Source organism: Mustela lutreola, chromosome 7 (genome assembly GCF_030435805.1).
Source record: "Mustela lutreola isolate mMusLut2 chromosome 7, mMusLut2.pri, whole genome shotgun sequence".
NCBI classification, from domain to species: Eukaryota; Metazoa; Chordata; class Mammalia; order Carnivora; family Mustelidae; genus Mustela; species Mustela lutreola.
The window spans coordinates 51288755-51316313 of NC_081296.1; the positions used below are offsets into that span (position 1 = coordinate 51288755).

The following is a 27559-nucleotide window of genomic DNA, read 5'->3' on the forward strand; positions in this document are numbered from 1 at the left end:
ATGATCCCAGGGTCCTGGGATAGAGCCCTGTGTCAGGCTCCCTGCTCAGAGGGGAGCCTGCTTCTCCCTCTCCAGCTCTCTGCTGCTTGTGTTTCCTCTCTTGCTCTCTCAATCGCTGTCAAATAAATAAAATCTTAAAAAAAAAAAAAGTTATTTTAAAGACCTGCCCATTTCATGGAGCAGAAAATAAACACACCTTTGCCAAGATGCGTGTTGATAGACATATATCTTGCAGTTCCAGTTAAACTTTTGTGCTCCCTGTAAGGTATGTGTTTTTTGGTTTCAGGGTCAATGTACTCCTTGGCTAGTCCAAAGTCTATAATGTGTATAACATGCTCTTTCTTATTGCCTTGTCGGCCAATCAGGAAGTTCTCTGGCTTCACGTCTCGGTAAATGAGATTCTTTGAGTGCACATACTCCATTCGAGAAAGCTAAAAGAGAAAACACATCAATGAAAACATTCTAAAGAAGTTTATTGGGGAAAAAAAAACATCAAAACATTTTCATTTATCAGTCCAACGTTTTAACTACTGAAATGAAAATAAAACTTATTTCTTTTTCACTTCACTCTTATAAACCAGAAAATATATACAAATATATACATAACAAATATCGGGGCATCTGGGTGGGTCAGCTGGTTGAGTGACTGCCTTTGGCTCAGGTTATGATCCTGGAGTCTCAGGATTGAGTCCCACACCAGGCTCCCTGCTCAGCAGGGAGTCTGCTTCTCCTGCTGACCTCTCTCCCTCTCAAATAAATAAATAAAAATCTTTAAAAAAAATTGAGATAAATGAAAGTGGGATAGCACTATTCAGCTAAAATAATAATATACAGTTTTACCTCATAATGTTATAATTTATAAATGATAAATGGAATTAGGTGTTTTTAGGCTACTTCAGAAAGCACACATTTGAAGCAGAGGGGGTATAGCTCAGGGGTAGAGCATTTGACTGCAGAAAGCACACATTTGAGAGGCGAGAAGTATCCCCAGCCAGGATATCAGAATAGGTCGGTGCTCTGTGAAGATAGGTGCCACTGCCACATTCACCTCCTGCCCACACCTTCCTATCCTCAATCAGACACGACTCCCCAACCTAATTCTTTCTGTTGCAAAAATATGGGAAGTAAGGTCCAGAGAAGTTAGTACTGGACTGATTTCCTAGAGCTAATTGGCAGCAGAGGTAGAAGTGCAGTTTTTATGTGAAAGTAAATAAAGCCCAAAATAATAATCATAAAATTACTTCAGAGGCACCTGGGTGGCTCAGTTGGTTAAGTAGCCAACTCGTGATTTCCACTTAGGTCATGATCTCAGGGTCCTGGGACCAAGCCCCACATTGTGCTCAGAGGGGAGACTGCTTGAGGAGTATCTCTCTCCCTCTGCCCTTCCGTCCCCTCCAACCCTGTGCATGTGCACTCACTCTCTCGGTCTCTAAAATAAATAATCTTTAAAAAAATAATTTCAAATTGCATTAAGTTTTATTTCTATCTATGACACTTCTCTACTTAACATAGAAAGGGAAGCTCAGGCATTTGAATTTTGGGCTCAAAAGTCAAGGTCAAGGTCAATTTTTTTTTTAAACATTTCAAAGCTTTTACTGTAAAGTGGGTGAGAGCATCACCATTTCAGACCATTAAAAATGCATTTGCATCCTTCCTCTGAGAGGGTGAGAAACTCCTCAAAGTTGAGAACTGCCTTAACTCTTGAACCGGCACTGGTATGCAATTTGGCTGGAATTGAGAGAGCTGTCTCTTCAGCTCTGCCAGTCTCTGTGAGAACTAGAGGCCAGGGAACTAAGACAGGTTCTTGGTCACAGCACTCTAGAATCTGATTGTTAGGGCAGTGGGTTACATCACCAATCCTTTCTTGGATGCAAGGTTGAGGGGAGAGGACAGAACCTTACAGCCATATGTTTAGAACCTAAAAATAAAACATCAAGGAAATTACTTGCATTTGTACAATTTCACCTAATCATCCTCTTTCTCCTCAATCTAAATTATAATGCTTCCACTTCAGTTAAGGGCAGGGTATTGCTCCAAGGTGCAAATTCTTAAAATAGAGTGCACAGAAGATGCAGTGTGACTTCTCTGGGTTAACCCTTTTTGCCCGGCCTGCTTCCTAGAATGCCATCAAGCCTCTGAGTGTGCGTTCACTAGGTGTTACTATAGCCAGGAAAGCACTAAAAGGGTCACAAGGGTGTAGCTGGGGGACCTATATATCTTTCCGCAGAATAGTAATGCCAACTTACCAACTGGATGGCTATCATTAACACCGTCTTCAAAGTAAAAGTTCGGTCACAGAGGTCAAACAAATCCTCCAAGCTAGGGCCAAGGAGCTCCAGCACCATGGCATTATATTTCCCACATGGTCCAAAGTAATACACCTGTGGAAGACCTTCACCTGCAAGCAGAGGGGAAAAGGGGTACAGAGTGGGGGACACAAAACCCAAAATGTGAGATAGCTCCATCAGCACTGAGTAGAAATACAGAAAGCACAATTCGCGAGATTTCCATTTTCTTTCATAGTCCCTCCTGGAGAACCTAAACTGAGTAGAGCGGCTTCAAAGGGAACTAATAATGGGCAGGAAAGGCGAGCCACTGCACAATGGCCTCAAATAAGCAGCTATTTTATACCAGAGTGACAAAGGTATTTTCACTGCTGTATAAGACAGAGAATGGTCCCTGATCCATTAACTGGATCAGAGCATAAACTATTCTCCCCCAAGGAGGCCCAAAAGTGCACTGTCATAAAAGGTTCAAAAGACAGCTCACTGCGCTCAAAGCCAGCCCACCTGGCCCTGGTGCATTAGCCGGTTTCATCTGCGCTCCCTATGCTCACTGCCAATGCCATATGGGCTGTCTGCAGCTGCTGCCCCAAGGAGAACTCAGACTGAAGGGTTGAGGTCATAGAGGGTGCAGCCTGACCCTCTTCTCACAGGGAGTCTCTGTACTTTCCTGTTTTCTATCAGCTGGGGCAAAGCCAACACACAGGATCTGGTTACTGTAAGTAATTTTGAAAGGAAAAGGAAGGGGGAAAAAAAAAGGCTGAGCTTTCCCCAGATTTGAAATTCATAGCTCTAAGATGCCAAAATTTAGACTTTCTCACCTAAGTGGCAACTTGTGAATGAATTTCCTCTCTAAAGTGTATTGTAAATATGAGGCATTCAGTAAATAAATGTTAAATGGCACCATGTGAATGGTGGATACGAACGAAGACTACAGAACATTTTAAAAATCTGGTCTCATAGAGCAGAAGCACTTCCATCTTACATGTTTATATATACCATGGTCTGCAGTTGCTTCTGCCTACAAGATTTTTAGACAACAAAGTTCTCTCCATCTCCCCATTCTCTTTCTATGTACAGGCGTGATACAAGCAGAGGGAATTCTCTCTGCCATAATCTGAATGCTTATGTCCTCCCCACCCCCATCCTCAAATTCCTATGTTGGAAACCTAATGCCCAATGTGATGGTTTTAAGGGGTGGGGGGGGGCTTTGGGAAGTGATTAGATCATGAGGGCAGAAACCTTGTGACTAAGAGTAGTGCCTTATACAAGAGAACCTACAGTGCTCCTTAATGCCTTCCACTGTGTGAGGACACAGCAGAAGGTCAGAAGATGGTCTCTGTCAGAACCTGACCAGGATGGCACCCTGATCTTGGACTTCTGATCACTGGAACTGTGAAAAAGACGTTTCTGACTTCATAAGCCACCCAATCTGTGGTACTTTGTTACAGCAGCCCAAATGGACTTAGACAATACCTACTACTTAATCTCTAGCCCAGTATGCTCATCCTTGTCCCCAGCATAAATCTTGTCTATCTGGAGTGGGTACGCTTCGTTGCTCTGACATCTATTTCATGCCTCTTGCATGTACTGCTGCTACAATGTCTTTTGATCTATCTAGGTACAAAGCAACTCAAGTGTTCTAATATGTTCATCCCTAGCTCATATCATCGAATGTAGTATACTTTGCTCCTGCCAGCTCCATAAATATGCACTCAGTTGTCCTTGTGGTTGTTTTGATTCTCCCTCTCTAAAAGGAAACAAGATTTAATTTGAAGTGTCTTTTTTCCCCCTTGTTCTGAACTCATTTTTCAGTTTTATTTAAAATACACAAAACCTCATAGCTGTTCCCGATAAGTCCTGCTGAAAAATCCAAAGCAGACCACCGCCATAGACAGTCATTGCTTTTATTAATCAGACATATGGCAGACTGTAGTAGTTTGGGGATTTTTCAAATTTACATCCTATATAATAGTTTTTGATGTCACTAAAATTTGATTTTCCCAATATAAATATTATATTCTTCAAAACATTTTGTGGCAGATCTGTTAGTGGCCTGTCCAGTGTCCACAATCTCTTTATTTTTTTTTTTTAAGATTTTATTTATTTATCAGAGAGAGAGGGGGAGAGAGCGAGCACAGGCAGACAGAATGGCAGGCAGAGGCAGAGGGAGAAGCTGGCTCCCTGCTGAGCAAGGAGCCTGATGTGGGACTCGATCCCAGAACGCTGGAATCATGACCTGAACCGAAGGCAGCTGCTTAACCAACTGAGCCACCCAGGCGTCCCCACGATCTCCTTCTTACTTAATAACAAAATTTCTAATTATTGCGAAAAGCAATCTGCCCAGTTCTAGCTTTTCAACCTCCCTTGATAACAGGAATGACTAGTGAAACAGAAGCAGATGGTTCTAGAAAAGCTCTTTCATGGTAGCCAACTCAAATTGGAACTAGTCCCCGGCCCTTGACAATGGCTCAAGCCATCTAGAACCACTAGACACCTTGAGGATATCATAATGCCAAGAATGAACGGAACAAAAAGGAAAACATGAGTCCCTGATGGCTGTGAAGTAACCAATGCTGGACTTCCCTTCCCTCTGGACTCTAATTCAAAAGAAAAATCAATCTCTACCTCGACTGAACTGTTATTTAGATTTTCTCTCATAGCCAAATCTAATCCTAATTAATAAAATATTATTCTTTTAGTTGGTTAAACTGCAAATATGGGCACAATATCCTCCTTCTGAAGTACAAGCTAAAAGTCAGGCCTGCTTAGAAATAAAATACTGGGCTGGAACGCCGTCCATTTCATTATCAGTTAGGAAGGACGTTAGGTTTGAGGTTGGTGTAGAGAATAACTATCATGACTTCCAGTGCTTTGACGAAACCTCAGATGCGAGGCCTTCTGGCCAAGCGTCTGCGATTTCACGTTGTTGGAGCCTTCGTTGTATCCCTGGGGGTTGCAGCTTTCTATAAGTTTGCTGTGGCCGAACCAAAAAAGAATGCATATGCAGATTTCTACAGAAACTACGATTCCTTGAAAGATTTTGAGGAGATGAGGAGGGCTGGTATCTTTCAGAGTGCAAAGTGATTTTGGAATGTAAAGAATTTCTTTGGGTTGAGTTCAATTGAAGTTTGTCACTGACCTGTGTTCCTGAACTATGAAGCATGAATATTGGGTTATGGAATTGTCTTGATAAATAAACAACTAACACATACTTTGGACAAAAAAAAAAAAAAAGAAATAAAATACTGACATAATTTCCTATACTTGCTGCCAATACTTAAGGATCAGTTTAAATGAGACAAATAATCATCTTGTTCTTGACAATCTTTAGTATAACACATCTAGGCATCTCTTGTCAGACATTTCCATGTTTACAAAGAAGTCACAAAAGCACTCTGGATGATGTCTATAATTCTACATATGAGTTCTATCACTCCTAATTCCACCTAGTACCTTCAAAGATGTGAGGAGTTCCTGCTGGCTGCATTATTGCTCCTTGTATTAAATACCGAGACCTAACAATACTTTGGCAGGCTTCAGATACTCAGGACAACTCCTAGATTACTGAGTAGCTTGAAGCTTTTCTCAAAGATGGACTAAGTCCAAGATGCTACTGTAGAAAAAGGCTCAAGTCAGTCTTTGATCTATTCTGCTACCAACCCTGAAAATTCCTTCATGTCTGTTTTGTCGTCTATAAAGAAGGAAGCATTTAGACTGGTTTCCTTTTAAAACCAAAATTATGACAATAGCTAGGAATTCCTTCTAGCTACCATCTAGGTTCCTCTTTCTAAAGCCATAGAACCCCACATCCGGCTCCCTGCTCATCAGGGAGTCTGCTTCTTCCTCTCCCTCTGCCCATCCCCCTGCTTGTGTATATGCATGTTCTCAGTGTCAAATAAATAAATAAAATCTTAAAAAAAAAAAAAAAACCATGAAAGACTTGTCTGTTTAGCTTCTTAGGTATTACAGAATATGTGCCAAATATGAAAGTCTCTTTGGGAGACGTAGCCATAATTTATTAGAACTATCTGTACAGAAAGATACCCACGCAAGTTCCATTCTGTGCCTAGTGTTTCACATGACTGCCCATAAAGTGGCCAATGTTGGTGCTGAAAAACATAGATATAAGCCCACTAAGAAAATCTCTCTCTCTCTCTCTTTTTAAAGTCTATCTCTTTGATCAGAGATTAGCACACAGTAACGACTTAACCTGGGCTGAATTTCAATGAGAAATACTGTATATTCTATTTCACTGTTCTTCAACAGAGCCATGTTGAATTCATAGCTTAAGAAATTTTTAATCCATAAACATGATGCTGTGAACTCTTTAAGAAGACAAGGGATGAGGTCAGAGCCTTTAATGCAATAAGGTACTTCCTAGAAGTAAGTGTGAGGTAATGGGAACAAAGTGGGAGAGGTGGGCAAGGCAGATATGCACTGAATTCTTTGATCCATGGTATTTCAGAAGCTAAGTAGTTTCACAGTCTCTCATCTGCTCTGGAAATCAAGCATTAATTAAGATCTCCCTCTTAAACTGGTCAACTGCATAAAAGCCTGGAAATTAAAGAAGTAAATTCTGAGTTTTCGTCTCCTGAAAAATTTCTAATGGATTTCATCATATGCTATTTAGCCACAGGTTAAATCTCTTATAAACCCAAACTGCAAGGTTATATGTACCCTGTACATATTATCTTGTACATTTTTGCAGGGTAGTTTAAGACAGCTTTCCCATCCATCAATAACACATTCTTATAAATCCTGCTGGACAGGGGCACCTGAGTGGTTCAGTGGGTTGAGCCTCTGCCTTCCGCTCAGGTCATGATCTCAAGGTCCTGGGATCAAGCCCCACATCAGGCTCTCTGCTCAGCAGGGAGCCTGCTTCCCCCTCTCTCTCTGCCTGCTGCTCTACCTGCTTGTGATCTCTCTCTTGTCAAATAAGTAAATAAAATCTTAAAAAAAAAAATCCTGCTGGACACGCAGCTCACACACATATCAAGTTGCACAGAACAGGAAGTGAGGTTTACCACATGACAGCTAATTTTCAGTCTGTCATAAATTTAACTTGGGTTAAACACACTAAATCAAAGATAATGGCTTCTTTATCATCCAAGCTGTTAGCTAAAAAGATTCCATAATGCATTATGAACAGTGTAACTACTCTAAGTAGAGATATTTTTAAAAAGCACATCAGGCTTAGAACTGAAATAGAACCACCTCAAAGCTTTTGGCAATTTGATCACATTATTGCCTAATAATTAGCCTTTCATTCTTTTTGAAAAACTAAATTATCTAGCTGTGAAGCAAGTTCAAGTAAGTCCCATACCTACATTAATATCTGGATATAAAAAAACACATATATTAATATTTCTGTAGAAAATAAGTATATGTTGGTAATGACTGTCATCTAAAGTCAGGACCAGAGAAAACCTTTAAGGACATAATAACCTTGGCAATTCCCGTTTCTTTTTGTTTATACAGCTGGATTTTTTAATTCTTACAGAAAACAGGACAGTTTTTCTCCAACACTTAATTGTCCCACAGTAGTATCTTCTAGCACAACTACTAAATGTTCTTTAGTATTTGTGAGAGATTACGGAATTACTGTTTACATGTGAAATTATCATCAGGATTGATCATCAGGATATTAAGGATATTAAGCAAGTCCACTTAACAAGAAAGCAGAAAGAATAGGGAAATAAACAGGATTATATTCCATAGGAAGAAGTAAAGGGGGAAAATAAAAGCATAGCCTTTTTTTTTTTTAAGATTTTATTTATTTATTTGATAGAGAGATATCGGTAGGCAGAGAGATAGGCAGAGAGAGATGGAGAAGCAGGCTCCCTGCTTGCGGAGCAGAGAGCCCGATACGAGGCTTGATCCCAGGACCCTGAGATCATGACCTGAGCCAAAGGCAGAGGCTTAACCCACTGAGCCACCCAGGCACCCCAAAAGCATAGCCTTTAAAACTCAAAAACTAACTCTAAGAAAACAATGCATCACAAAGATGAAACAATACATGTGTTTCCCTTTTCTCATTTCTCTGAAAAATGCCTGCTTACAGTATGAACAAGTTCACATATGAATCTACTCAAAATGCCAGCTTAACAACAACAACAACAACAACAACAACAAACAAAACAAAACAGCTAGACCCAGAATTAAGCAACAGGATTACTTTGTCTTGTAATGAAAAATGTTTTATAATCATCTTGTTCACAGGCCGCTTGGGAATTTGAGTATTGCTAGACATATGCTGCTAACATGAGCTCAAATCTGTATGGTGGGAGAAGAGAAGGTGAGGAAAGGCAAGAGAAGACAAATAAGCTCATATTTCTGAGCCACAAAAATTGAGCTTTTACGGTTTCTCTATTTTACACACACACACACACACACACACAAACACACACACCCCTACCAAGGCCTTAAGCCTCAAAGCATGGTCAAAGTTTTATTTATCCAAAGGAGCCAGGAAAGAAAGCCAAAGGTAGGAGAAGAGATTTCTTCTGTAATAGATAGCATCTAAGATAAAAACCATTTAAAAGTGTGCTGTATATTGGGGTTGGGTGGGGGTGGGGGATCTTCTGTCTTTCCAAAAAGACTAATTGAGTTCAGAACTGGTAAAAACTTACAGGATAGGGCGCCTGGGTGGCTCAGTGGTTAAGCCGCTGCCTTCGGCTCAGGTCATGATCTCAGGGTCCTGGGATCGAGTCCCGCATCGGGCTCTCTGCTCAGCAGGGAGCCTGCTTCCTCCTCTCTCTCTCTCTGCCTGCCTCTCTACCTACTTGTGATTTCTCTCTGTCAAATAAATAAATAAAGTCTTTAAAAAAAAAAAAAAAACAAAAAAAAAAAAAAAAACTTACAGGATAAAAACCCAGTCTCTGAAAAATTTCTACTTTCTTTAGTATTGCATTCACAGTTTCTGTGATTAAGTTATAGATGCAGAACATCTATTGAGTTTCAAAAGCTAAAAAGAGAAATCAAATTCATAATACACACCTGAGCAATAATAACTACAAAATTAAGAACGTTCTAGCAAGCACTTAAAAGGAATGAAAGAAAAAAAATGAGGTCACTCAAGAACAGTGAACTCCTTCTAGACAATCCTGCCCCACTCCCCTTACACATTTTGTCCATGTGTCTGTCTTCCTTACTAACAGAAGACTGTCTGAATGCAGTGACTACTACCATGTGTTAATTATGTTTGCATGTCAGAGCCTAGCATTGGCCCAAACATATGGCAGATGAGGGCAGGATAAATATTAAGTAAATAAATAAAAACAATTCAATGAAATGCCACGTGAGTTTTCTATTTGGAATGCATAATACCTATACCTCAAAATGCTAAAATGTATATATACAGAACAAAACAACATCATCAGATTTTAAACATGTGGGACATGCTAACACAGTTGATACTTCTGAGTAGTTCTTGTTTGTTTTTCATAGGAATGACATTTTTTATTTTTTTTTATTTTTATTTTTTTTTTAAAGATTTTATTTATTTATTTGACAGAGAGAGATCACAAGTAAGCAGAGAGGCAGGCAGAGAGAGAGAGAGAGAGAGGGAAGCAGGCTCCCTGCTGAGCAGAGAGCCCGATGCGGGACTCGATCCCAGGACCCTGAGATCATGACCTGAGCCGAAGGCAGCGGCTTAACCCACTGAGCCACCCAGGCGCCCCAGGAATGACATTTTTTAAAAGAATGCTTTGTTGGGCAAGCTACCACTATGAAGATTCCAGTAATGCAGAGTTGTAGTATCTCTACATTGGCTCTCTTTTCTGTATATTTTTCCATGATGGTTGTACATGTATCTGCAGTTTTACAGTTTTACCTTGCTGTTCCCACATATGGGACCCTATGTAAAACTATTCATTTTAGTTAACAGCACCAAAAGCTACACATAAACAATGGTCCATGTCTTCCCTGCTCTCAAAAAAGCACCTGCCCATCCAAACAGGTTAAATGACCAATATAATGAGTCATCTGAGTTGTCTAATGTGCAAAGGCAGTCTGATGACATGTTCCTATCCCTTATTTTCCCACTCTATTCATTTATAGACAAGTTCTTTACTTTGATCCAGGCTAACTTGGAATTACATGGTCTTTTCTTTACTTAACTAGCCCTCTTCCATTTCACTTGAACCTCACAGTCATTCTGTGAAGAAAACAGGAAAATACTAATAAATTCCACTTTGCATATGGGATGGAGACCCTAAGAGATGTTGTGTGACCTTTCCTAGGTAAAAGAATGCCCAAGTAACACAAACAGATCTCTCGACTCCAGATTAGCCGCTCTCCAGATTTATGTGGCTGTTGAAGTTACTTTCTATTATCCCCTACCTCTTCCAAACCAATGCCCTTTTGATTAACATTTAGCCTCTGTAGCAACTCTCTGTCACTATTCTAGGATATAAATCCCCTGCTGTACGACATAAGCAGCTTAATCTGTCCTATCCATTCCCTGGGTTCCCATTACTTTTATATCGGCTCCATAAATACCACCCTTTCAGGTTTCCTATCACATATCTATCTCTCTATAGTTCTAGAGCTTTGTCAATTCCAGCCCCTGCTCCAGAACAGGGGTCACTTGGGCATTATTTTTTAAATTATAAAAGTTATGTGTTTCTGTAATATATATTACATATGTGTGTAATATATATTACACATATGTAATATATAAATATATATTCATATATTTAATGATATATAATACATTATATAAAATTATAATATAATCATATATAATATATTAAATATATTATGTAAATATTATATATTAAATATATTATATAATATATTAAATATATTACACATGTGTGTAATATATATTACAGAAACACATAACTTTTATATATACATAATAGGTATATTATGTATGTACATGTATATATTATGTATATATACACACACATGCACACATTAAATCAAATATAACAGCAAACCAAAAGCAGTACAGAAATATATGAAGAAAAAATGTTCACATCCATAACAGATTAGACAAATTCACATAACTAAGAATACTTTTCTGCAACTTCATTTTTAATTATATAGAAGACATATTTTCTTGTCATCTCATGGGTATATCTCATTCATTTTAACAGATACATAGTATCCCATCCATATTTAAATTTTTCTTAGTACTGATGAACATTTAGGTTGTTATCTGTATTATCTGTTGTTAGAAATAGAGTGAACAGATCCTGCTTTTGCCTGGCCTGCACCCTTTCTTCCTTCCTGTGATAACAACACTTAACTCTTCCAGTGTGGAAGCACCATTTCCTAGATACGACTTCATGTGGTTAAAGTGGGGTCAACTCATTTCCCACTGCCTCCCCAAGGATATGATTCAAGCCAGGTAAATCAGAGTAATCTATCTCCCTGCCCTGGGGAACTGGGTCAAGGATGGGTGCTTGACTCATGTTTGTACCGCGAGAGTCAACTCGAGGACACTGTGGACCTACAGAGAAGGAGGAACAATTCCTTCCCACCCCACCCCCACTGCTAAACTGGAAGGGGCTTACTTAGCCTGGAGCTTCTAGACACTACCACATGAAAATAGGCATATATATATAGACTACCTACCTGGGAATGAAACACAGAGAAAGCAGAGCTGAGAGAAACAGAGAGAGACAAATATGTCACATAACCTGAGGATCAAGGACAGTGTTGGTCCTGGATCCAGACTGCCTGAGGTATGAATATTGCTGGACTTACCAGTTCTGTGAGCCAAAAAATTCATCTCCTCTCCTTGCTACCCTCACTCCCCAAGTAAGCTAGAACTCTATCATCTGAAAATTAAAGAGTCTAGACAAATATGCATGTAAGATGGCAAAAATCCTTGTGCCCACATTTTTGGGCATGAGTGCAAATATATAACTTGGGGGTAAATTCCTTTAAGAGAAAATTTGAGTCAAAAAGCATGAGTATTTAACATTTCACTTTATATCACCAAATTGCCAAGAGGTCTAAATCCTGTGGGTTCCTGGTGTGTCTCCAGTCCTGGGCCTACTTTAAACATAAGTCATATTACTTAAGTATGGAGGCCCATAGACTATTTAAAACTGCTTTCAGAACATGCCTTGATCTATTATTCCCAAAGTTCCAGCTCCAGGTTACCTCCTCTCTTATTCTTAGCCACAGCATATCTGAAGGCATCTCTAGTTACCACTGATATTTCAAAGTCAAGACACCCCATTATTTGTTCAATGCTACCATGGAAAATTTCCCTCAAAGCATACCTCTATTATAAAAGTCTACTGGCCCTAAACTTATGCAGGTTCTTCCATTTAATCCTAGCAAGTACACAGAGGTATTACTATTCTCATTTTATAGGTAAGATAACTGATCTGAAGTGACTTGCTCAGATCATATAATGAGTGGTACAACCAAGACCCCAACTTCTGCCTCCAAGTCTTACGCTCTCTCACTATATTACAGGTACCCATGTGCTCTAAGTTCACAGACATCTAGACTGGCAGTAAGTTCTACTGGAATGCATTGCCTTGATAGGAGATTAAATGATCTTATAAAGATTCAGTAAAACATGGCTTGTATATGATTCTAATGGACAATCATAAGATATTGATGATGTTGATACATTATGAACTCAAGTAAAAAAGAAAGTAATACTTCCCTTATGAAAGCACAGGTAAGATTACATCAAGAGTGCAAAAGTGGTATTTTCCTAATACAACTATGAAGGAGTCAATCTTTAAATGAAGTCTATTATTAAATTGAACACATCATTTAGGAATTCAGAAGGCAACTTGGCAAACACTTTGAATAACACACAAAGTATAAAAAACAGATAAGCATTTGTTTTCATTAACTTTGGGCCCATTTAACAAATTGTTCCCAGCAGTTCTCTGATTAAAAAAACAAAACAAAACCTACGAAGGCACACAGTCTAATCATAGTACAGAAGCAGAGTGCCCCCTATTACTGAGCTCTGTTAATATTGTAACACCCTTCCTTAAGCATCCAAATAGCCCTGGGAGAGTAAAGGACCAAGTGTTACCCTCATTTTCTGAATAGAAACACAGAGGTTAAGTGGCTTGCCACAGAACAACCAGTCAATGGAACAGATACCACAGCCTGCCATTCTTTTCTCATTTGAGCCTTTACCCATATATATCTCTAGTCAGAACACATGTGACCTGATGGAACATTCAAGATGGCCTTATAATTCTGGTCACTGAGGAAGCATGAAGACTTGCAAGGAAGCAAAGTGAACTCATTTATTTTACTGATTTTCAACAAATCTGAGGAATCAGTACTACAGTGTTCCTGTGTCCAGTTTCAAATTCAATTAAGTTCAAAGAGTCTAGTGGTCAGTTTGTCCATTCATCAAACATCACAAGTGAGAACAGAGTGCTATGGGTACAGTGAACAAGGGGATGGAAAAGGCTTCACAGAGCAGGGGCCAAAGGCCAATTCTTGAAGGGTGGTTTAGGGTTGATTAGGCCAGAGTAGAAAGAATGAATCCTGCTGGCTGAGGGAGCAACAATTATAGAGGTAGCTAAAAGCAGAGACACCAAGCTCTCTGAAATGAGGAAAACTAGAGTATTTGCTCTCTCTCCTAGAGTTTATTCTAATTCTGAACCACCAGCTGGTTTAACAAATGTCTCTAAAAATTATGGCAGAGGTTATTAATAAATTTGAAAAGGCAGAGATATTGGAGTAAATGAAAAAAATCAAAGGAATAAAAGTCTTAAAAAAAAAAAAAAGGCACCTGGGTGGCTCAGTCAGTTCATCTGTCTTCAGCTCAGGTCATGATTCCAGAGTCCTAGGATCCAGTCCTGCATTCTCAGTAGGGAGTCTGTTTCTCCCTCTGAAGTTCCCCCCCCAAAATGCTTTCTCTGTCACGCTCTTTCTCAAATAAATAATCTTAAAAAAAATTTTTTTTTTAAATCACAGGAATAAAGAAGAAAAATAAGGATTTTATCGGAGTATTATATACCCATACTGCCTTAGTATATTTTTAAAAATAGTTTCACTGGAAGTATTTAAAGAACACACTAGGAACACACCATTACATTATAGTAGCACAAACAGAAATATAATGCAAGCCAAGAATGAGAACCATAAATTTATTTTTAAATTTTCTAGAAGCCATACTTTAAAATTAAAGGAAATAGGAAGAATTAAGTTTAATAATATATTTTATTTAATATACATCCAAAACATCAACTCTCCAGCACATAATGAATTTAAAAATTACGAAAATATTTTACATCTTTTGGGAGGAGGAGGAGGGCTAAATCTTGGAAATTCAATTTATTTTTTACATTTCCAACATATTCGGATTAGCTATAGTACTGATTCAGATGCTTCACAGGCACATGTGTCTAGTGGCTCAGCTCTGTAAGGAGTTTTGAAAGATATAAATGAGGCTTATGTATAGAAATGGGGCAGAAAAGAGGTTCTATACTCAGCAATCTGCATGACCCTGACCAAGGAGCCTTCGCTTCTCTAGCCCACAATTCGCTCCTTCCTCTCAACTCTCTAGAACTGCTGTTTCTGCTCACTGGGTTGTCTCCCTTTTAGGAGATAGTTGTTTTTTGTTTTTGTTTGTTTTTTTAAAGACTTTATTTATTCATTTGATAGAGAGAGATCACAAGTAGGCAGAGAGGCAGGCAGAGAGAGAGGAAGGGAAGCAGGCCCCCTGCTGAGCAGAGAGCCCAATGCGGGACTCCATCCCAGGATCCAGAGATCACGACCTGAGGACCTGAGCCGAAGGCAGCGGCTTAATCGACTGAGCCACCCAGGCGCCCCTCCCTTTTAGGAGATAGTTAAGGGCAGGGCCTACTCTTGTTCACCACTGTATCCCCAGGGCTTAACTTCCAACAGTACTTGACCCAAGTGGGATGCTCAATGAATACAACTTTAATAAACACATGAACAGACATGGAGCTGCCTCAAGGCCTTAGCTTATTTTGCACTTGGAAGGCTTTCCTTACTCTGGAAGGCTTCCCTTATTCTTCTATTAGAACATGTCCAAGTAAATCATACCTTTTTTTTTTTTTTTTTAAAGTTCAGCCCCCGGCTATCATCCTCTCTATAAAGCTTTCCCTATCTTCCATAATTAGTAGCCATTTCTCCCTTCAGAATTTCCATCTTATCTTATATGTACCTTAAAAAAAAAACACTAACAGGGGCGCCTGGGTGGCTCAGTGGGTTAAGCCGCTGCCTTCGGCTCAGGTCATGATCTCAGGGTCCTGGGATCGAGTCCCACATCGGGCTCTCTGCTCAGCAGGGAGCCTGCTTCCCGCTCTCTCTCTCTCTCTCTCTGCCAGTCTCTCTACCTACCTGTGATCTCTCTCTGTCAAATAAATAAATAAATAAAATCTTTAAAAAAAAAAAAAAAAAAAAAAAAAAAACACACTAACATTCCACTCTTTGTTTGCATTATAGTTCTTCACACACCTTAGGGAGCTCCTGAGAGTGTAGCATAATATCTCATTAAAAAAGTACCAGAAGCTCAGCAAACATTAGATTTTCTTTTCCTCTAGTCTCCTGAAGGGCAGAGACCATGTGCTTCATAACCCTGTGGCCCTCAATTATTCAGTACAGAGCTATGGACACAGCTGATGCTTAGCTTTTATCTCCTTGCATCATGACTAAAGTAATTATTAACACAAGACCACTACAGGCTGGTTAGGAATGATGAAATTAAAGCAATATGAAGTATAAAGAAAGAGGAAAATGTGGGGAGCCTGAGTGTGGCAGTCGGTTGGGTGTCTGACTCTTGGTTTCCCCTGGGGTTGTGATCTTGGGAGTGTGGGATTAAGCCCCACTTCCAGCTCTGAGCTCAGTGGAGAATCTGCTCCCCCTGCCCCTTCCTCACCATGCCCACCCCCCATTCTGTCTCTGTTGCTGTCTCTCTAAAATAAATTTTAAAATCTTAAAAAAAAAAAATAAGGAGGAAAATGTAGGGAAAAATAAAATTGTGTCAGACTGTTGAAAGCACAAGAGTGCAGAGCTGTATATAGAGCTGACAAATTTCTTCTTTTAAGTGGAGGAATATAAAATACTTGCTTACAAGTTGTTCAAAGAAGATGACAATATAATTGGTCACAAATGTTAAAAATTGGGGTTTTTTGATGGCTTTCATCTTAAGCATACTTACAGGTAAGTATTATTCTACAGGGGCTTAATTAGTAACTGGATTACTATTTTGAAAGGAGGTGCAAGGATTTCCCTATCTTTATGTGGTCTGCTATTGGAACTTAAAGAAAATATTCTCTCTCACCAATGACACTGACAGACACTGGAAAGGAATTTGTTTGGTTTTAACATAAAACACTGGATACATGCTTCCACCTTGAAAGGAGTAAATCACTTCAGTGACTCATCTCTTTGATTCCATAGTACTCCACAGCTTTGAGGATGCTGCGAAATGTTATCTTCCTTCTTAATAGTTAACCTTGACAAACTGAGTTAGGAGGGGAGAGCGTCTGAGGGCTGTGGCCAGTCTCACTGATGGTCACTGAGCTTATTCTAGCCCTTAGTTTGGGCTGAAACTTCTCCTGCCTTTGCCCTCCTTAAAAAAGCACTCTCTATGGGCAATTACTAAGTCATTCTTAATGACTGAAAAATGGCCATGAGGACACCAAAGGAAGAATAACGGGCAGGTACATAGTTAGAGAGGTGTGAATAAAGACAGACACATGAAGTATGAGCTATAATGAAAGGAGAAAACGGGATCTGAAACTTTAGGTTCTGGGTCAGTTTACAAGCCACTCCCACTGACAGGCTTTGGTGATGGACTTTCCCCCAACCTTTTTTTTTTTTTTTTTTTTTTAAAGATTTTATTTATTTATTTGACAGAGAGAGATCACAAGTAGGCAGAGAGGCAGGCAGAGAGAGAGGAGGAAGCAGGCTCCCCGCTGAGCAGAGAGCCCGATGCGGGACTCCATCCCAGGACCCTGAGATCATGACCTGAGCTAAAGGCAGAGGGTTAACCCACTGAGCCACCCAGGTGCCCCTTTTCTTTTTTTTTTCTTACTTTCCCCCAACCTTTACCTGTATAAACACAATACCAGTTTTCTGCAACTAATCACAATTCTCCAGTCCATTCCACTTACATATAAGTTACTTCAGTCTATTTTTGGAATACTGCCTTCTAGTTTGCATCAAGTTTCTTAAAAGAAGACAAAAGCCAAGTAACAAATTCAGTTCAGACTGAGCAAGTAGCTCTAGCAGTTTTGCACTTTGCAAAACAATGCACCGAAAGGTGTTAGTACTCTGTGTTACTGTGAGGTGGTACACAGGCCAATTTCTATAATAAACTCACAACACTCTGCTTGCAATTAAAGAAATTATTTGCACAACAAGTCTTCACCAGTAAAATGTTTAAAATAGAAGTCCCCTGCCCCAGGAGGGAGAGGGACAAATTTTATGTATGTAATTAAAGGTAATTACTCAATATGCTTCATGTGACTTAGAGCTATTTTAGAGTTTTAAGAAGCAAAGTAGGGCCACATGGGGTTTGACTCTAACAGATAAGCAAGTCTCTTGCAGCATTACATATGAACTTTTCTGCTTAATTTTCACTATACCACAGAGTACACTAATGTCCATTATCATATGGTTTCACTTATTTGTGAAACATAAGGAATAGCATGGAGGACATTAGGAGAAGGAAGGGAAAAATGAAGGGGAGGTGGAATCAAAGGGGGAAACAAACTGTGAGCAACTATGGACTCCGGGGAAACAATCTGAGGGTTTTTGGGGTGGAGGTGTAGGGGGCATAGCCCGGTGATGGATATTAAGAATTGCATGGAACACTGGCTGTTATACACATAGAATCATGAAGCGCTACATCAAAAACTAATGATGTATTGTATGGTGACTAACATAACATAATAAAAAAATAAAAAGAAATGTCCTAATGCTCTAAACTATGAAACACACACACAAAGGACACAAAACAATACAATTTATCCTAGTCAAGAAGTGTATCCTACCTAGTCAGAAATTATCAGTTCCCCTTGTTCCCTCTGTTTGACTAACCAGTGAGGCTAGTTAATAAAAGTTTAGGTCATGATCCTTGGAAGAATGAAATTCATTGAACTATCAGCAGTAAATCTGCTCCATTAAAGACTAGCAATTATTAGTACTAAGTATGTGAATTACACCATTCCAAGCCCAGTACACAAAACAACCCTTTCTATATTTTCCTTCCTAAAATTAAGCACGAGTAACAGATTGGACTTATGCTGTACCATCAAGGAAGGCATTTAAATGTCCTTTTAGAATGTTTTCTATCCATGTTGTTGCTAGACAACGAAGGTAGATTTGGAAGCATACATCCATGTACACACACTTTATTTTTTATTTTTATTTTTTTAAAGATTTTATTTATTTGTCAGAGAGAGAGCGAGCGAGAGCGAGCACAGGCAGACAGAGTGGAAGGCAGAGTCAGAGGGAGAAGCAGGCTCCCTGCGGAGCAAGGAGCCCGATGTGGGACTCGATCCCAGGACGCTGGGATCATGACCTGAGCTGAAGGCAGCGGCTTAACCAACTGAGCCACCCAGGCGCCCCATGTACACACACTTTAAAAGGAAAAGATGATGACCATACCACAGATTTCCTTGTCTAAGGTTCATTTCATACGCTGTGACATAGAGATGTTTTTCATATACCAATCTCAGGTTCTTTTTTTTTTTTTTTTTAATTTTTTTTTATTTTTAAAGATTTTATTCATTTATTTGACAGAGAGAGATCACAAGTAGGCAGAGAGGCAGGCAGAGAGAGAGAGAGGAGGAAACAGGCTCCCTGCTGAGCAGAGAGCCCGATGCGGGACTCGATCCCAGGACCCTGAGAACATGACCTGAGCCGAAGGCAGCGGCTTAACCCACTGAGCCACCCAGGCGCCCCCCAATCTCAGGTTCTTGTTGCTGAGTCACCAACTCAAGGACACTTTTATATTTAGGTTCTTCTCCCTCAGAGGAACAACAGTGACACCAGGGTTGCTCCTTCTGCAAAGTACATTCAGGGGCTCAGATATTTTCACACACACCCCCTCATCTCTTTACCCAATGGACAGGACTTTTCCGTTCGTTTTTAATATGAGGCTCTGCTACTGTCCTAATGTTAACTTATTTCAAACAAACAAAACACGCATGCTGAAAGGAGCCACTGATGTTGAAAGGAGCAGGTCCTTAAGCTGGGCAGATGCAGCTTTAAATTTCAATGCATCATTCCAGACCACTGCAAAGTATAAGAAAGTCTGCCTCTCTTAACAAAGGCCTAAAGCAGGTTTCCCTCTGAGGGCTACTCTTTTCCAATAAGAGTATGATAAGTACAGTAAACACAGACACAATTGTGAAATAGGCAGTTCTCTTTCTGGGAATACCAACTGCCCTATGCCAGGACAACACACGGTTGTTGTCTTCAGACTCCCTTCTTAGATAATCTCAAGATGTTGAAATGTCTTAGGGCAAAACATTTTGCTTCTTTAGCAAGTGTTAAATGAACAGAAAGAAAAGCATGGTCTGTAAACTCACCCTTCTCTTATCACACTATCAACCATTCTGAAGCCACACTCTTAAGAGAACCTTTTCTCTGTGGAATGGTGGTCTGCATGATTCTGTACCCCCGAATAAGGTATGTAGGCCAGGACTGGAAAGTTGTTATAGGCTAAGTCAGCCGCTCCTTACCCAGGAACTTGTAATCAGGACACAGGGCTGCAGTTAATATCTGCTGGGACTTAAATCAACAGGGACTGAGTGAAAGGGCTTCTACCAAATGTAAGGAGGGACAGAGAAAGCCTGTACAATGGGGAAAATGAAGAGGGCTAGCATACACTGAGGCAAGAGACTTTATGGCCCTGAGAAGGAGAGTCAAAGTGTCAGAGTCCATGAGAATAGGACAGAAAGCTAGAGACAGAGTAATTGTCCAGGTTTCTAGAGGCTTTCAAGTACTTTGTACCAATCCCTAGTGAGACCTGTATTAAATTTCCTTCCTTGGTTCCAAGACACATCTCTGTCATCTTCCAGTAAATTTCATTCTGGGTCTAAGCTAACCAGAATAGACTCTTAATGATAATCAAACTAGTGTTGACCAACACACACACATAACTGCGCATTTTCCTCCTCTTTAACCATCATTTCCTAAACACCACTATGTGCAAAACACTACACTAGACACATTAGGGAGTGAAAAAACAAAAAGACACAGACTCCGCCCTTAGGGAACTTAGAGGTAGAAAACAGAGAAGCGGACAGCTAGCATAGTTGCTAGGTCAAGCCTTTCATAAAAATAAAATGAAGAAAGAGTGGAATGTGGAATGGCATAAGAACCAAATTTAATTTACTCAAATTTAATGACACATATTTGCCAAAGTTTAAAAGTATTTTTGTTTTTGTTTCTTAAGATTTTATTTATTTATTTGAGAGAGAGACATGGACTGTGAGAGAAAGCACGAGTGGGGAGGAGAGGGAGAATCAGGATCCCCACCGAGCAGGGAGCCTGACTTGGGGCTCAATCCCAGGACCCCAAGACCACAACCAGAGCTGAAGGCGGACACTCAACAGACTGAGCCATCCAGTGGAATGTGGAATGACATAAGAACCAAATTTATTTACTCAAATTTAATGATACATATTTGGCCAAAGTTTAAATTAAAAACTACCATTAAATATCTTGCAGATGAAGCACTGTATATACTATATACCCATACTCTGCAATACATACTTACTGATCATGATCATATATACACAAATCCAGTTGGAACAGACACTCTACAGGCAATTTAGGGATTTTTTCAAGGCTAACTTGGATGGTATGTGATTCTCACCTGTGTGCTAACTTTAGCTCCTAACCTCACATGTGACTCCTGTTTTTAACAGTTGGTTTCCTTAGAAAAACTGTCACCCTTGAAATCCTAGCATTTTATTTGTCTACTTAAGATTTATTTTTCTTTCTTTCTTTTTTTTTTTTTTAAAAGATTTTATTTATTTATTTGACAGACAGAGATCACAAGTAGGCAGAGAGGCAGGCGGGGGTGGGGGGTGGGGTGGGGTGGGGGTGGATTAGGCTCCCCGCTGAGCATGGAGCCGGATGCAGGGCCTGATCCCAGGACCCTGAGATCATGACCTGAGCCAAAGGCAGAGGCTTAACCCACTGAGCCACCCAGGTGCCCCAAGATTTTATTTATTTGACAGAGAGAACTCAAGTAGGGGCTCCATCCCACGACCCTGGCATCATGACCTGAGCCAAAGGGAGACATTTAATTGACTCAGCCACCCAGGTGGTCCTGAAATCCTAGTATTTAAAATAAAATACCTAGAAACTAGTTAGATGTAAGCTGTGGCAGCTGATGGTCATCTAGTTATTGGACTGATTATTAGACTACCCTAGCAGTCAAGTGAACTGAAATATGGTGTTCTAAGAGGTAATTTAGGATTTTGAACAGTCTACAGCCTCAAATTCTGTACTAAGTCCCCAAAGTGACAGTGTCTCCATACAGGAAATAAGCAAACTAGCACACAGATGAGCCCCTGCCAACTTATTCTTTAACATGTTTTATTATTCCCTAGAACTGTTTTCAATATTTTCAGTATTACAATTATTATTTTTTTTAATTTTATTTATTTTTTTAAATAATCTCTACACCCAGCATGGAGCTCAATCTCACAGCCCCAAGATTAAGAGTTTCATGTTCTACTGACTGAGCCTGCCAGGTCCCCAGAATTATTTTTCTGTCATACTATTCAACTTGACACTTAATTCATTTCACCCTTTTAGTATCTTATCTCTTAAATCTATATTAAACAATAAACCTAGTAAGTGAAATAAGTCAGAGAAAGACAAATACCACATGACTGCACTCATATGTGTAATTTAAGGAATAAAACAAAAGAACAAGGAGAAAATAGAGACAAACCAAGAAACAGACTCTTAACTCTAGAGAACAAATAGAAAGTTACCAGAGGAAAGGTGGGTGGGGGGATGGGTGAAATAGTTGATGGGGATTAAGATGATGAGCACTGAGTAATATAAAGAATTGCTGAGTCACCATACTGTACAACTAAAACTAATATAACACTGTTAACTATGCTAGAATTAAAATGTAAAAAATAAGGCTAAAAGAAACTCAGTACTATTTGAAATTTATTCCTTCCCACTTGATAAATACTTATCTTTACATCAGAGAAATCTTTTTTTTTTAAAGATTTTATTTATTTATTTGTCAGAGAGAGAGAGAGAACAAGCACAGGCAGACAGAGTGGCAGGCAGAGGCAGAGGGAGAAGCAGGCTCCCTGCTGAGGAAGGAGCCCGATATGGGACTAGATCCCAGGACGCTGGGATCATGACCTGAGCTGAAGGCAGCTGCTTAACCAGCTGAGCCACCCAGGCATCCCAACATCAGAGAAATCTTAATAAAAAAAAAATATAAATAAAAAAGACTAAAGAAATATATATAGTAATAGTAGCTGTGAATAGAGAGACTCAGCATGGCAGTGACCAAAACTTTTATCTTTTCTTTATATATTTTTTATTTAAAAAAAATTTTTTTAAGATTTTATTTATTTATTTATTTATTTGAGAGAGCTCACACACACATGCAGAAGGAACGGATGGGGAGACAGAAGAAGGAGGGTAAAGAATCTCAAGCAGACTCTGTGTTGAGTGCAGAGCCTGACTCAGGATTTGATCTCATAACCCTGAGATCATGACCTGCCTGAGCCAAGACCAAGAGTCGGATGCTTAATCAACTGAGCCACCCAGGCCCACCTCTTTTAAATATTTTTCTAAATATTTAAAATGATAGGAGTTTTCTCCAGAACTTACAAAATAAATTTTTAAGTGAAAAACTTCATTTTTCTTTGGGCAAGCTGTGCATAGATAATTGCAAATTCATCCTCTAAAGTTACTTTCTTTTTTAGGCAGCAGAGTTAAGAGATCTAGGCTGTCTTTTCTGAACTGTACCTGTTGAAAGTGGAGCCAAGCAAAAAGTTGACAAGATATGACCACTGGTTCAATGTGATTATGTCTAAATAAAAACAGATCCTTAATAAACCTGCCTTGTGATGTTTCCCTAGTTCAGCACTAGTAATACCACTTCCTTGGCAAATTCATAAATGTACCCAGTTATGATAAGGACCAAACATTAACTGAACCAGTTGGCCTGGTTCTTGCGTAATAGCTTCAGTTTGGTTTTACAGAACAAAAACAGTTATGGTAATGTGATCGTTTTTTTCCTGGGGTTCTTTTCATAGGTATTTCGAGACCACTGTGGCCAAGTGTCCCCTACAAACTGGCATGAAGGGCTGCAGAGTTGTGCAAGTAGAAGTGTTTGTTCTCACGAAGGAGGCTTAAGTGAGGGTAACTATATTTCAATATGACTTAGTCAGCTCCTCTGAGAGAAACAAACACTACCCTCAAGATCACAGATGTGATGGGTTCACTGTAGCTGGAATTCTCCTCTACTGAATCAGAAGAGTGGAGAAATATGAAGTTGCAACTTCTGGAGAATCCAGCAAAAAATTCTCCGAAGATAAAACTGTTATCTCTCTCTTCATTCTGAGATTTTTAAGGCTATGAGAAATGTTAATAGGATATTTCCATTTCTACAGGCAAGTCAGATCTTCAGCTTTGAAGTAAAACAATAACAACCGTGTATTTATATAGTACCCTTCCCCCTAAGAATACAAGGCCTTTATAGACATCACCTCATTCAACCCCAGCAGATCTTCAAACTGTGAGAAACAGGGTTTCCTGTTGTATGCATAAGGAAACTGAGGCACAGGAAGGCTACATGGTTAGCATGGAGTGAAAAAAGCAGTGGGAAGGGGCACAGTCAGTTGTGCGTCTGACTCAGGTTGTAAGCTCATGGGTTGTGGGATGGAGCCCACTGACAGGCTCTGCACTCAATGAGGAGTCTGCTCGAGTTTCTCTCTCCCTGTCCCTCTGCCCCTCTCTGTCCTCCTCTACTCCAACCGTGCAAATGCTCTCTCACTCTCTCAAGTAAATAAATCTTTTTTTAAAAACACACACACACACACACAAAACAAAAACAAAAAAGATGGAGGGAAAAACTAGGCTAAGCTTTACTCCTCGTTGCAATTCTTAGCTGTTTCCACTTACTCGCATCGCCTACTCAAAGTGTAATTTCAGAGCTGTCCATTTATACTCATTAAGATCAGTTTTCCCTGTATTTAGTGGTATGTGTCTCCCCCCTCCACAATACCCCAGAAGAGAGACTTCTGAAAAACATACATGACAAGAAAGGTCCAGATTTCACTTCTTTTTATCAAGTTCACTATTTTGTCCTTTCTTCTCTTATGAAAACTTTCTACCCAACGGGAAACTGAAAAGTTTCTTTTAAATTCCTTAAGTGCTGTATTGAGGTAAGTTACTTGTTCACAGCTACTCTTGTTACATGATTCACTTCTATTTTAAGTAAAATTCCCATCTTTGCAGTATCTCCTCAGCTGTTCTTACTTTAAATTTTCCTGTGTTTGCTCAGCGGGTTTATAATATACTCCTAAGGAAATTCACAACATTATAGGAAGGTTTTGTTAATCTCACACTTTCCATTGATTTTCTTCAGATCTATGCTTTATTCCTATGTTGAAGGAGAACCACATTCCTGTGAATTTTATAGTTGCCTAGATTCAAAGCTCTTGCTGGTACCAACTAGCACCTCCTATCTTGTTTGATGACATATGAAGGCATTCCCTCCTAGAAATTTCAAAATTGCAAAGTCTGATCAGCTCTGTGAACACTGTCTTTATTCACAGCATAAAGATTTCAGTGAGTGAGGGGTGCCTGGGTATCTCAGTGGGTTAAGCTGCTGCCTTCAGCTCAGGTCATGATCCTAGGGTCCTGGGATCGAGTCCTGCGGCGGGCCTGGGATCGAGTCCTGAGTCGGGCTCTCTGCTCAGCAAGGAGCCTGCTTCCCTCTCTCTCTCTCTGCCTGCCTCTCTGTCTACTTGTGATCTCTGTCTGTCAAATAAACAAAATCTTTAAGAAAAAAAAAAAAAGATTTCAGTGAGTGAAATAGATTGCACAGGACTAGCTCTGGGCTTCTCAGCTGCATACAAGGCATATGCATTCAACATAAATGATTACCTTAGAAAGAAATATCTCAAAACCTAGATGCCCAACAAATATCTCAAAATCTAGTTGCCGAAGGCCATAAAGGTTTTGGAGGTAACAAAGGCAGCCTTCTAAGGCATAAAGTTTGAGGCTATCATGTGAAACAGGAAAAACTACTTTTTCACTGGGGGGATGTTCTGGGCCTTTGTACTTTTTTTTTTTTTTAAAGATTTTATTTATTTATTTGACAGAGAGAGATCACAAACAGGCAGAGAGGCAGGCAGAGAGAAAGGAGGATGCAGGCTCCCTGCTGAGCAGAGAGCCCGATGCGGGGCTCGATCCCAGGACCCTGGGATCATGACCTGAGCCAAAGGCAGTGGCTTAACCCACTGAGCCACCCAGGCGCCCCCTTTTTTTTTTTTTTAAAGATTTTATTTATTTGACAGAGATCACAAGCAGGCAGAGAGGCAGGCAAGGGGTGGGGGAAGCAGGTTCCCCACTGAACAGAGAGCCCAATGCGGGGCTCGGTCCCAGGACCCCTGAGATCATGACCTGAGCCGAAGGCAGAGGCTTTAACCCACTGAGCCACCCAGGCACCCCTGGGCCTTTGCTTTAATTAAACACTTCTAGGACTATCATCTACCACTCTATTAAGATTAGGTAAGGGATAATGGGTGGAAGGCCCCAGGCATCTGCTGGGGAAATGTGTATGTGTACACACAAAAAAATTATCTATATTAAAAACATTCCTGGGGGGGTGCCTGGGTGGCTCAATAGGTTAAACGGCTGCCTTGGGCTCAGGTCATGATCCCAGGGTCCTGGAATCGAGCCCCGAGTCAGGCTCCCTGCTCAGCAGAGAGCCTGATTCTTCCTCTCCCTTTGCCTGCTGCTCTGCCTCCTTGTGCTCTCTCTCTCTGTCAAATAAACAAATGAAATCTTTAAAAAACAAAATTAAAATTAAAAAACATTCCTAGCTCAGGTTTGCCTATTGTGTGACCCTAGGTAAATAAGTTAATAAACTCCCCTGTGCTCAAAAATAAGAAAAATGAAATAAGCATACAAAGTATATGAGGTATACTTAAGTTTACTTACTTTCTCTGCCCAATAAGACATTGCTGTGTTTTATTACATTGTGAAATTTCAGTATCTTGTTGTCTTTTTATTTTTTAAAAGACTTTTTATTTATTTATTTATTTATTTATTTGACAGAGATCACAAGTAGACAGAGGCAGGCAGAGAGAGAGGAAGGAAAGCAGGCTCCCTGCTGAGCAGAGAGCCCCATGCGGGCTCAATCCCAGGACCCTGGGATCATGACCTGAGCTGAAGGCAGAAGCTTTAACCCACTGAGCCACCCAGGTGCCCCTCTTGTAGTTTTTTTAAATATGAGGATTAGCATCGCCTTTACAAGACATCCAAAATAGAATGGTCATTAGCAGATTAGAATAGCTGCTGAATAGTTGAGCCATGGCAGGTGAGGCTTAGATCCACTATGACATGACATTTATTCCCAGAATCCCTGAGAATTTTACCCAGGCAAGTTGCTGGTTAGAAGTGGAATTAAGGGGGTGCCTCGGTGGCTCAGAGGGTTAAGCATCTGCCTTCTGCTCAGGTCATGATCCCAGGGTCCTGGGATCGAGCCCCGCATCGGGCTCTCTGCTCGGCGCGGAGCCTGCTTCCTCTTCTCTCTCTGCCTGCTAGTGATCTCTGTCAAATAGATAAATAAATAATCTTTAAAGAAAAAAAAAAAAAAAGAGGTGGAATTAAGTGTTTAACCAGAGCAAGAGGAATTCCTCCACCACCTTTAGGATCTCTCAATACAATTAAGAAGGCTCCAGAAGCAAAAAATCATTGTAGTGTTGGTCTGTATTACAGTGAGGCCTTTCCAAATGCCAAGTGAACCGGCAAGAATTTACCATAACCTTCTCTAGTACTTTTACTAAAAAGGCCAAAGATATTATTCAAAACCACTGTTCCCAAGAAACTGTTAACTCTGAGAACAGTTAGGAAAAGGCAACTTTATGCTTCCTTCTGGCTACATCAGAGGCCTCCACCGTATTTTATCTACTTATATTCTTATTTCTTTATCTAAGTCCCATTTTCTTGCCCTTTGCCTATTCCTCCCCCCCCCCCCATCCTCTTTCATTTATTTCTGCCCTTGCTTATGCATATTTCCTCTCCCTCCCTTCCTCTCCTGTCACTTCAGCTGCCATGCTTGGTTCTGGTTT

General features: G+C 40.0%; 1 protein-coding gene across 13 annotated transcripts in view; it reads right to left on the bottom strand.

Moving 5' to 3' along the window:
- The window catches only part of CSNK1G1 (casein kinase 1 gamma 1), a 198186-nt gene that overhangs the window by 44060 nt on the left and 126567 nt on the right, over positions 1-27559 (bottom strand). For all 13 annotated transcript variants that reach the window (XR_009355420.1, XR_009355418.1, XR_009355419.1 and 10 more), the window contains 2 exons: positions 2247-2398; positions 197-431 (listed from right to left, as the gene is read on the bottom strand). Coding sequence is in view for 10 of the 13 variants with exons in the window: in XM_059180777.1 (XP_059036760.1) it covers positions 197-431; positions 2247-2398 (387 nt within the window). In the remaining 3 variants the exon portion in view is untranslated. The remainder of the gene's footprint in view (positions 1-196; positions 432-2246; positions 2399-27559) is intronic.